This window comes from Cupressus sempervirens, chromosome 9 (assembly GCF_028749045.1).
Source record: "Cupressus sempervirens isolate cs-2001-9-10 chromosome 9, ASM2874904v1, whole genome shotgun sequence".
NCBI classification, from domain to species: Eukaryota; Viridiplantae; Streptophyta; class Pinopsida; order Cupressales; family Cupressaceae; genus Cupressus; species Cupressus sempervirens.
The window spans coordinates 325,331,086-325,343,704 of record NC_143126.1 but is presented as its reverse complement, the minus strand read 5'-3'; the positions used below and the strand labels follow the sequence as shown (position 1 = coordinate 325,343,704).

General features: G+C 37.5%; 1 protein-coding gene across 7 annotated transcripts in view; it reads left to right on the top strand.

Moving 5' to 3' along the window:
- The window catches only part of LOC149538676 (uncharacterized), a 198,091-nt gene that overhangs the window by 136,636 nt on the left and 48,836 nt on the right, over window positions 1-12,619 (top strand). For all 7 annotated transcript variants that reach the window (XM_089800012.1, XM_089800009.1, XM_089800007.1 and 4 more), the window contains 3 exons: window positions 11,031-11,165; window positions 11,348-11,629; window positions 11,731-11,787. In XM_089800012.1, coding sequence (XP_089656138.1) covers window positions 11,031-11,165; window positions 11,348-11,629; window positions 11,731-11,787 — 474 coding nt within the window. The remainder of the gene's footprint in view (window positions 1-11,030; window positions 11,166-11,347; window positions 11,630-11,730; window positions 11,788-12,619) is intronic.

The window sequence follows — 12,619 nt, the reverse complement described above, 5'->3', positions numbered from 1 at the left end:
AGAGAATAATAGTTTTTTTTAAAGCAAGAAGCAGATCCTAAAGAAAAAAAAAAAAACAATGGTAGATCTAGGTCAAAAAACTTCCTAGGTCTAAATGGATATCAAGTAGGATTTTCCACAATTTTTTGACATATGGTGAAATTGGAGTAGCATAACCAATTGAAAATTCTGGAAGAAAATACCTAGTTTCAGAAGAAATGAAAGATAGTCTTAGCCTTGATCTTAAAAGGGAGGATAAAAAATTCCTTGTTGCCTTTAGACCAATCTCTCCACATGACAAAATTTACAATAGTGTGAGAAATAATGGAAAATAGAATGAAAAAGTGCCTACACAACATCCTTCAAGAAGAACAAAGGTGTTATGGCAGGAAGACAAATGTTAGGTGAGTACTCACCAATTGTTAAAAGTACTTAATGTAATCCAAAAAATCAAGAATGTAGAGAATGCTGATTAAACAAGAGAGAGATAAAGCTTATGGCATATTTAATTGTGAATTTTTGACTGAAATGCCGAAGAAGATTGCTTTTGCATGATAGGATAAAATGATTTGAAAGTTCTTAATTACATGTAAATACTTACTCCTAGTAACGACTTGCCAATTGGAGAAAAAATAAGTTTTCACAAGGCATTTCTTGTTTTATGAGATTGAGGAATATTTTTTTTAAAACTACCTAGAAAAAGGTATACCATTGAAGACAAAAAAAAAGTTTGGAAGTGAAGGTGATATGGAGGGTATAAGATAAGATAAGATAAGATATGATAATTTTTTTAATGTTCCAACAAGAGACCATAATGGTTTAAGGGATTAAAAAACGTACACCTAGGCCATAGCGCCAAACGATGTCCATGGAAAGAACAAATAGGGAAAAAAAAGAACATAGCGCCAAACGATGTCCGTGGAAAGAAAAAATAGGGAAAAAAAAGAACATAACAAGAAAAGGCTAGATACTCCTCACAGATGAGTAGTCTAGAACCAAAGGATACGGTTTGGGGCGAGGGTGAACCCCGAGCCGTCTTAGAGAACTGTTGGAGATAGGGTGATGTTGTCAAGTGTACCCTTTGTGAGGCCTCACAGATTTGGTGTGATGCGAAGAAAGGCCATGCAACTACTTCATCCCCTGGGTGGGAGACCCAGGGGAAGAAGGAGGTGATGAGCTGGTCTAAAGTGTGTCTCAACGGGAATTGAAGCTATAAACTGTGAACACGGAGCCATATGGCCTCTTGAAGTTAGAAGTTAAGACGCCGCTGACAGTGTACATGAAGAATGAGGAAAGGGACCTGCACCCTTTGAACAAATAGTAGAACCTCCCATTGATCTCATAGCAGATTGGACAACAAAAAAAAATGGGGCTCTATCTCCTCCTCCTCGAGGGGAGAAACGAGGAATCATCTCCTCCCTGTCAATATGATGGTTGGTCTGTATACGTAACCGATTGGAGCCTAGTCTAAAGGATTGATGCAGAGTGTAGGGTAGTCCTTATATAATTCTTGGGTCTTTGGTTCTATTTCACCTACTAGGCATCCAATTAGGTCCTAATTGATCCAATTTTTTAATGGTCCTAACGAATCCTTGGGTCTTTCGTTCATGAGTTGCAAGCTATGATTTCCACATTCTCAAGCCATCAAGATATTGTGCATTCAAGGAGTTCAAACAATTAAGCATTTTCATCCATCAAACATTGAAGTATTTCCTTCCATAGATCGAGTTCCTTGTTTCATAGGAAGCAAAGGAGTTGGCCATCAAGGAAGGAGATCTACATTGTTCATTTCTTCTTCTTCTATGATCCATGATCCATGATTCATCACAATAGTTGATCTATTGCATAAGTGAAGACATCCTACATTCTACTTCTATATTTCAACATATATACAAGCAATCAAACATCTTTGTACATAGTGGATTCAAATCCATCTATAAAGGTTTGGCAAGCAAGTTGAACATTAACATTTATCTTGTTTTACATGCTTTACTCTATTCATTTCAAGGTATAGATCATAATTGATGCAACAACATATGTGGTAGTTGGGAGATTGCTCTAAGAGAAACATAAAACTGTTTTTTGGACACCTTGTGCAACACATTACAATAACCTTCTTTTGGAGGACATATGCAAACTTGACTAGGAGAGACCGGTTGTAGTGATGGAAGGAACATAACAACATTTGCCTACATCACCCTTGGCTTCTTAATTTGATTAGAGATCACACCCAAGAGAAAGAGTTGGTAAGATTGGGCATCACAAGGTTTGAAAGAATTTTCCTAACATTGCAATGCACTATTGACTTGTTAACTTATTTGAAACAAATGTTCGAGTCAAGCAATGCTAGAGTCATCTTATTCAAAGAAGTTTTAAGGAGAAAGGATTTTAGGTGTAGTCTTTGAAAACCTTCTTCCACAGTGAGGATACCAGGATTGTGAAGGTAACCTCAAAACGTTGATTTTAAATTCAAATTGGTTTGTTTTTGCTTAACTCTTTTATTATACATTTGTAACTTTAATCTTTTTGTATTTGTAAATTGTAGGTGTTAAGAGTCCTTGGTTAAAGTTCTCTACTTGGCAAATGAGGATCAAAGCTCAATGAAGTATATTTATGAGACACAAATAACGCATAGGAATCCATTAAAATTATTACAAGTGGGACAACCTCAAACTTTGATCCCATTTGGGAGATCATTGATTAGAGGTGGAACAATCAACTTCACCAACCCATCCATATAGCAGGGTACTTTTTCAACACTACTTTTTCGATTTAGATAGTTTCTTCGATCATAATGACAAGTTATGGAGGGCCTCACAACATGCATTTAGAGGATGACACCCCAGGTTGAGGTTAGATATCTCACAACCCAAGAATTACTCAAGTATAGGACTGCAAGGGGTAGGCTCTTTTCTTCAGACCTAGTTACTAAAGGATGATTCACTCAGATGTCATGTTTAAACTTTGGAGTCTTTTATATAGGGTGCATCTTACAAGTTCCAAATTTTAAATATACAACTATTGATTATTTGATACAACATGTTTTGACATTACTTTCTAACTATCCAATATTTTATTTTTTAGATTCTTGGTGGATAGATTCGGGTGCAAATAGCCAAAGTTCCAAAGCTTTGTTGTCTGCATTTTGTGCCAACATTGTATTGCATCGAATTGTGAGCGCAATCAAAACTTATTTTAGGTGGTTCACACAAAGAATAGGAACAAATTAGTTCGAAATGCCTTAGTAACCTTGTCTTTGTGCAATTCAACCTTTGGTTGTGCAAATGAAGGGTAGGGGATGAATCAAAGGATCCCAATTACTTGGATGAGATTGATTCGTATAGTGATTGAACATGGAAAGATGAGCAACCTCTATTATTTATTGAAGATGAGATTCTTGTTTTGATTGACAAGCATTAGAGGGTGTGGATGCAATAAGATAAGATAAATTTATTGATGTCCAACAAAAGACTGATAACGGTATAAAGGAGTACCAATTATAATAGGGGGCCTACCGTAGGGACACCAAACGACGTCCAAAGAAAAAAGCAACCAAAGAAGAAACAAATGTAAGAGAGAACCCTCTCGAACCCATTTAAAAGTTTCAAACTATTGTGAAGAACTTCCAAACCGAAGGATAATCAATACGGCTTGTCAAAGTCTTGGACCTCCTTGTAGTGATCTTGGGGGAGGAGGGTTGTATCAAATACGACATTGTCTTGGATCTCATAGATTCAGAAAAAGGGGTTGTACAAAGTGTCTACTTTGCACCACATGTCGAGTGAGTCCTAGTGGAAGGAGGTAATGAGCAGGCAAGGCGAGGACGTTGTGGGACATTGGTGTTGGAGCGTGTGGTTCTGAAGCTTGAGGGCTTCTTGAAAATAAAAGACAAGGCATTGACGGTCTGTACATCTGAAGAAGGTGGAGAGCAACTGTGCCTCCTTGAAAAGGTAGTAGAACCTCCCTCTGATCTCATAGTATAGAGGATAGTGAAAAATGAAGTGCTCCTCAAACTCAGTTTCACCAATGTTGCAAAGATTACAAATCCTATGCTCTTGTCCAAAAGGCGACTGTTCTCACAACGAAGCCTATGAGAACTTGCTCTAAAGTATTTAAGGGGGATCTTGAGAGAATGGGACCAATGGAGAGAATAGTAAGAAGGGCAAACAATGAGTCCATCCTTCAAGTCCAGAAAGTGCTTTGCATAAAAGGTCATCTTAGGGCAAAGACCCCCACGGGGATTGACCCAATTAGTATGTATGAACTGATTGCAAATGTCACCTTTGATGTACCCATTCAACTCCTAGTTGTGAGGGAGATGACGGGGAGGTACATTGAGTACTGTAAGGGGGAAGGCTATCCATATTAATCCCAATGGAGCTAAGAAGGGTAGAGGCCTTATCAAACCAACCATGAGCCCAATGAAAAGGGAGGGTTGAAGAAACCATAAACTTTGGAGAGTAATAGGCTAGATAAGGATATCTGCGATGGCCCTTTGAAGTATTAGTAAAGCCTCAACGTCGGTAAAGGTACCAAACTATATCAGAAATAACCTTAAGACTAAAGGGATGAGGCTCAAACTTTGCAAGAATAAAGTTGTGCAGGATGTATTGCTTGTGCCAAATAATCCATCGAAGGAGAACGTGAACCCTCTTGGTAAAAGGCCAATCAAACTCAAGCAAAGGACCACACACAACAAAGCCATATAGGACAGTTGGTCTGATAAGCATATCCATTAGTGTCATCCTGGACATAGTGTCTTGAAAATGGTGATGAAAGCATTGTGTCTCGAGAAGGGCCATAACCCTTATCAATTTGTGGTTAAAGGATTGGTCTCATGGTAAACCAAGGCTCCAAAAACATGACCCCCAGATATGTATAGGAGGACAAGATCTCTACCTCTAAACCTCTTGAGAAGAAATGGAGGTGAGAAGTCTTCAGAGCATTGAAGACCATCAACTTGGTCAAAAGTATGCGAGACTATCAAGTTGATGTTGTAGACCTTGTGGAGTAGAAGCTAAGAGGGAAACATCATCTGCAAAGTGTAGAATAGAAATTATAACTTGGTGAAGAAGACAACCATCACCAGAGACAATGTGGTCTTGAAGATACCTCTCAAGCTCATCAATATAGATGCCAAAGATGGTAGGCAATAGGGGGGCAACCCCACATAACCCTGATAGTGCTCTTAATAAAGTCTGAAAACCTAGAAGGGGTCTTGTAATGACCCAAAATTATCTCAGAGTCTCATGATGGACGCTAGAAGTCTCAAAGACAGCAATACCCCAAAGTTGCTAGAAGAGAGCTGTCCTAGAGACAATGTCAAAGGCTTTGCAGAAGTCCACAAAGCAACAACACCCTTTGAGGAGTGGTGATGTGCCTCAATAAATATGATATATAAGATTGGATGGGATTGGTGAGGTTGATGAGGAGCTATTGCCATCCGCTACCAAGATGTTGGTTGAGCTACACAAACTTCTATGCCAAGCAAGAAGCCCCAACAAAATCCAATGATAAGAACCTCAACCTCTCATAATGTTTTCACTAGATTAGGGGTGAGGAAGATGTAAAATGTTGTATTTGTTATTTTATATAATATAGGATTGGATGACATTGGTGAGGTTGAGGAGGAGCCATTGCCATTTGGTACCAGGATGTAGGTTGAGCCACACAACCTTCTATGCCTAGCAAGAAACCCCAGCAAAATCCAAGGATTATGATCTCAACCTCTCACCAAGCTTTCACCAGATTAGGGAGAGGAAGATGTAAAATGTTGTATTTATTATTTTCATTTTGTTGACTATCCATTGTATTAGGCTATAGTTTTTAGGACTCTGCATAATGATGTGATTCTCAATATCTATTCAATTGATCAAATTTAATTGAAAACACTTTTGAACTTGTTTATGGATTCATTGGATATACCTTGCTTTTGGAAAAAGAACATTTCTAAAGAGATTTAAGCAATTTTTAAAGGTTCTCAATCTTTTGCCAAGTGATATTTTTTGGGTCTGATGAGTTTTTCCCGAGTTTGAGTCTGTCAACTACGCATGAGAGCATTATCTATTAAAAGTAAAAGACCATGTGCCACACTCAATTAGACGTGCATGTAAAGCACCATGGCTGGATTATTTTACTCAACTAAGCATATATGCAACCCAATATCCTCTAAATCTGGCCAATGTCAGGAAATTCATCAGGACACTTGTGTGGCTCAATATTTTGATTTTAACATGCAACATTATATATAGAGCTATTATACATGGCCCACCTGATCAGAGATTTAGGACAACTATCAGTTTGCATTTCTCTTCTATTAACCAATGACAATTAAGGAAAACCTTAAAGAGCGAAACGTAGTTATAATAAGAATCATAGGTAGTTCTTTCCTCGCCTCAGCAGATCAAACAAACAACTTTGAATTTATCACACTACAAAAGGATAAAAGTTTGGGTAAATCATCCTCTTAGACAGAGTGAATTCTATATTTGTTATTTGTTCAAACATTATAAATTAACTTACCTATAAAACAACCCAGTAATACAAGAAAGAATTCAGCAAGGTAATAAAACTTTAGTAAATAGCTTACATCATTCGCCAATAAATAAATCTACGAAAGACTTGAATAGACTATCTAAAATGAAGCAGATGGCCATCCAATGAGCCTGGCAAATTGATGTGACAACCAATCTTGCCCTCAAACCCCAAACTCTTTAGGGTCTCCACTAGGTCATTTACTTCACCAAATAGAGCTTCTACACACCCTATTGCCTTTAAGGATCCTAGCCAATAGATCCTAGTCCTTCAACTGGTGCACATCAATTGGATAGTACAAGTTTACTCATCACTTACTTCAACACACAGCCCCAATGCTCATTGGCCCTTCCCACATGATTAAATGGACACTTAGGTATGCTTTAGGTCTCTTTTCAAGAAATTAAACCCAAATCAATATCAAAACCCTAATCGAGTTGCAATCCACTAATGAAATTGCACTCAAATGCTTGGTAAAAGGCTACAAGGATTAGCCCTCCAAATGCACAAAGGCCAAGATATCATGCAAAACCCCTTAACAAGCACCCAAACAAATTACCATTCCAACAATGTTACCCTAGTATTGGGGTACTTCGGGACAATGGGACGTTGGAACGAGTTTCTGGGACGAAGGTAAAACGAGCCTCATTTTTGGGACGGTGGGGGATAGCCAGGGGATGGTGGCAAGGGGAGGACGGGGCAGGGAGGAGTGTTGTATAGTATATATATAGAACTTGAAATGCTTGTTATAAAATGATGTTTCACTAGAACATACCAAATTAAAATACTTGAACATAGCCAAATTGGAACATGAACTAGAACCATTGAACATTCAACATAGTAACATATTGCATACCCAATAGTAACATTCAAAAAACAAAAGTCAAATAGAAATCCAAGTCCCCATACTAGTGGCAACATGATTGTAGAATGGTAGAGGTGGGGGTACTTGGGTACGTGAGTACCCGGTGCGGGAACGCCTCGGGGACGGGTACTCCGAGGTTTGAGAGGGGGGTGTGAGTCACTGTGTAACACTACATTCCAAGTACCCTTTTCAGTGATCTTGAAGATTTTGAAGGTCTTGGGTTTCCAACTTGTCCGTACAGTATGGGCACAATTTTAGCCTTATATAAGGGTTTCAAGGGTTTTCTTGCTGTCCGATGCAAAAACCTCCTTAGGGTTCTTACTAAGGCTTGTCCTTGGGATTGGGGTTAGCCCACACCTCCTTCTTACTCTCCACGTTCTTGGATTGGAGTATCTGCACTTCCAATCCTCTCCATAGCTCCTTTTCTACTCTGTGATCCCTAATGAAGCTAGAATGGCTTGCCTAGGGCATCACCTTAAAAGCCACAGCTGTGCTTTCCATGAGCCCTTTATTACTGTACATGGAGTCTAGTTCCAAATACCAAGAAACCGTACAATAACTACAGTGGGAAGTGGCCCTGGAACCCCATTTGTCCTAGCAACTCTGTTAAGACCAGCAAAGTGGTGCGAAGCAAACTAATTAATCTAAGCTCTCAAAACTTGACACAGAATCTTGAAAGAATCCACCCTAACTATCCCAACACAAAAATATGTAGAGCTAATCCATTTACATGCCAATAACTCTGAAAACACAAAACTGTTATATGAAATGCTGTTGCACAGTCCGTACAATGTCAGATCCACTTTCTCCAACCCTTGGAACAGGTTGAGATTGGCCTTATAAAGGCTTCCCAAGAGCGCTCCCAACTGAATTAGGTGGTTGAAGAGCTCGCATGAAGAAATTGCTCATTTTGCAAGAAAATTGCCAAAGTTGTCAATGACAACTTTGCAAGAATGAGCAATTTTTGCAATTTACTTCTCAAACTTGCTCTATTTGTTACCAAACTATGCAAAAGGCCTTAGATGGATACTAGACACCTAATAAGGTCCTCAAAACACCTAATTGACCTATTTAGCCTTCAAAAGCCAAAAATGCTCTATTAAGCCAAATGAGCTATTTTTGAGCAACTATGGCAATTTCATCATTTTGGGCTCTTCTAACTTACCCATCCACAGATTGGGACGAAGTTAGTCCCCTTATTGATCTAGTGATGTGGCTAGCATGACTACAAGCCAAAACATCTAAGAAGCCCTAGGTTTACCACTAGCCTACCTAGGTGCTCCTACACCACAAATGTTACCGAAGTTGGAAAGAACCTCTAAAGATTTACATTTACGAACTCTTCTCAACTTATGATAGAATTCGTGCAACATAAAAGAAAGTTATCACAAAAATGAGGAACATATGTGAAATTCCATTCTTATCACTCAGTCGAACTTGTCATTTTAAATTTTTTAAAAAGATGTTTCTTGCCAAATATGTTATGAAGAGTTCTAAACAATCAATGGCAATAAGTTTATATGTGAGAAATATTGAATTTTTAATTGAAGGAACTAATAAAACTGAAGCCAAAAGGTAGAACCACAAAGTCAAGTTATGCCATCTGAAATCACAAATGGGAGCTTCTTGTCAACAAGATACCTGTATGTAGTTAAAGTAAACAGAAAATTTGGTCTTGTCCTAGTTTTTGAGTTCCATTGATGCTTGCTAGGGGATCATGATAAATACATTTTGTGATACATGGTTAGAACAATGATTTACATCATAAGGACGTAAATTGTTAATCCATATAGGGCGTAGATAAACTGGACCTACATTCAATTGGCAATATGGTCAAACTGGTTCACACCCTACCTATACAATATGCATCTACGATGTCAGATGTACAGGACAACATTGGGATCTCAAAGGAGTTAAACTATGACGCATGTTTTTCTCACTTTTGCCAACATAGTTTTCAAAGAATTTAACATTCATGGACATCTAATGCTGAAATTACTCTTCTAGGGCTGCATTTGAGCTTTTTTCAGACACATCACATGCTGCTGTAGGAACTATTGGTATTAAGTTTTTACAACATCCATAGAGTGTTCGATTTGATTTTCTCCTATGGCCTTTGGGTCATTTACATTTGTACAGGTTATTCTTTGATGGTATTCCAGACATCTTATTCTTTAAAAGGAACGGTTAACATTGAGGAGACGGTGGGAACATTAAATTAGCAAATTAATATATTTGAATGGGACAGCTAGTGATGAACATATATTGTGCCTGTCTACAAGTAGGTTGGGTGTTGGTTATCACATTCGTTAGTCCTTGTGTTTGATTACTGATTAATATTATTGTCAGTGCAGGTGTTGAGAAAGGGAGTGATCCAAAACATTGTGTCTGTATTTGTAGGTGAAGGGAAGGCTGTCCTTAAAAATACAGGTGTGGCTTGCTTGCTAGTATCATATTGCTGTTTGTACCTTTGTGATGTGGGTCACCCTGTCATACCTGTATTGTGTTTCATAGAACTTTAATACTGCACAGATTCTCATATTTTGAGGTGTATATGTTATGGATAGATAAGGAAAGCCCTTGGTCTATAAAAGGATGTAAAGTAGTTGGAAAAGTCTATGAAAAAAGAAACTATTAGACTGTTGGGTATTGTGTTTGGTGCAACCTTATTTAGGATAATAAGGATTCCTGATGTAAAACATGACAAGAAACTTTGAGTGGAAAATTTGTGGAAGTGAACCCCCACAGGGTATGCATGATTTTCTTGTTGCCACTCCCTTTATAGTGTGCTTGAAATTGGGAACCACATTACTCCTGATCTTGAATCAGGGCTTTACTTTATCATAATTAAAATAATAAATAAATTTAATAGAAACATACCTATAAAATATGTGAGGATAACACAATGTGCAGGTAGTGTTTGAGTTGGAATGCATACATGCTAACTCTCCCTCTTAAGGATTTATTCTTTTCTGTATTGTTTTCCATTTTTGGAAGCCAAGACCCAAAATTTTGGTATTGACTGATACAACATGATGTTTTAGAATTGTGATCTATCCATATTACTCCATCTTGTTTTAGCTTCCCTTCAATATCTTTATCATGTGCTTGTGCATGTGTGGGTGCCTCAATTATGCCATTCAATGTTTGCTTTTACAGTAGAAGTTAACAATGGGGATGAAAAGCAGTCTATACAGTCAATCCAAGCCAGCAACTCTTGTTAGGGGTGGGATGCATTACGGGTGCCTCAATTATGCCATTCAATGTTTGCTTTTACAGTAGAAGTTAACAATGGGGATGAAAAGCAGTCTATACAGTCAATCCAAGCCAGCAACTCTTGTTAGGGGTGGGATGCATTACAAAACAAATACTGTATTCTATGCTATATGGAGCAGTCATATCTATGATCATTTAATCTTTCCATTTCTTGAAAGAAAAGGGGGAATGTTAGTCTCATGGATGAGTAGTTTTCTTAGAAAGAATGACGCTTTTATGTTAAACATAAAAAATAAAGGAAAAATGGAAACTTAGTATGATTTACATAAATTGCTTGCTTTAGTGAAGTTATAGTCACTGGCAAATTCAATTATTTTGTATAAAATAATCAATAGCTATGGACTTTTTTCTGATCACATTTTCTTACAATTAACAGAAATATAATTCCAGTGGAAGAGCTGCCAAACTTGTGAAAAAAGCTCTAGGTGTGAGATCTATCTGTGGTGATGGTATCTGCTCAGAAATAAGACAAAAGGCCAGAGTTGTTACTGAATCAAATCAAGGACAAATTGTAAGAGACGTTGAAAGGTTTTCTTCAAGATTAGTGCTTGTACATGAATAACAATATGCTGGGATAGAATATTTCACCATTATTCAGTTTTATATGCATTCGTTATGTCTATTGAATGCAATCATCTTTCATTTGAAAATGTGCCTGGTTGTTCAGCATTAAATTTTTTTCATCTTTGTTAGGTGCATGAAACAGTAGAGAATGAAGAGCCACTGTTGCTTCAAGATGCAACAGAGAAACATTGTGAATCAGAGTACTTGAACTCTCACTTGCTAGATGAAGAATATGTTCCAACAGTCCCAACAGCAAAAGGTGGCATTCGAAGAAAACATCATCGCCCCTGGACATTACGTGACGTGATGAAGCTAGTAGAGGGTGTTTCTCGTTGTGGTGTTGGAAAGTGGGCAGATATTAAGAAGGTTGCATTCTCTTCATCTGCATATCGCACCTCTGTTGATCTCAAGGTGGCTAATGAAATCCATGAAAAACCATACGGTTTTAATATTGTGTCTTTTTTGTTTTAATTTATGTATTTATTGTTAACAATTATTTTACTGGATTTAAGGATAAGTGGCGTAATCTACTGAGGGCCAGTAATTTGCAATTGCAGACTAGCAAAGAGGTAATTTTCTGCTCTTCTGTTTATTACATGTTCACTTTATTTTTTGATAAGTGTTGTGTTTAAAAATTGTTTTGTTCCCTTGTACAAATTGCACTATGGTATCTTTCAAAATACTCTTAATAAAGCCAGTTGTTGGAACCAAACAGTTAGTAGGGAGAGAAAGGAATCTTGTTTGCAAGAGGCTTAAGAAAGGTAGGTAGGATGTTTGGTGTCTAATATTGAAGCACACTATGGAATTTTATAGCTTTTAAATGGTATACTATTGTTAGTTAACAGATTTGTCGTTTACAAAACAACCTTAAAATGACTCCTGAATGACCAAACTAGGAAGACAAACACCTGCAACTAACAGTTGGATCACTTTGCAATTGAAATGCATAAGCATCCTCTGAATTGTCTCGGGTATAGCTCCCTGTACAAAATTTGCAATGAATTCACAAGATTAACTACAGAGATGCTTTTAACGTGAAAGCAAATAAGGTATATGAACATCTATTCATAGGCATGGAATAGATGTGGAAGATTTAAATACAAGCAAAAGGTGAACATAAGAAACTGATACACAGACCACTTCCTCACATCCACAAACTAAGACTAACTGAGATAATATGAAGAGTGTACATTCCCTTTCAGTGAGTAGCTTAATCTGAAAACTAAAATTCCAAAATTTACAACACATATTGCCCACAATACTGAAGATGATTATATTCAAAACACAATTCGATACAATCTAACGAAAACAATAACAAATTCACAGATTTAGGAATTCTTCCTTTATCTATTCAATACCAAAAGAGATGAGCTCACAGGCTCAACATTTACACAACAATCT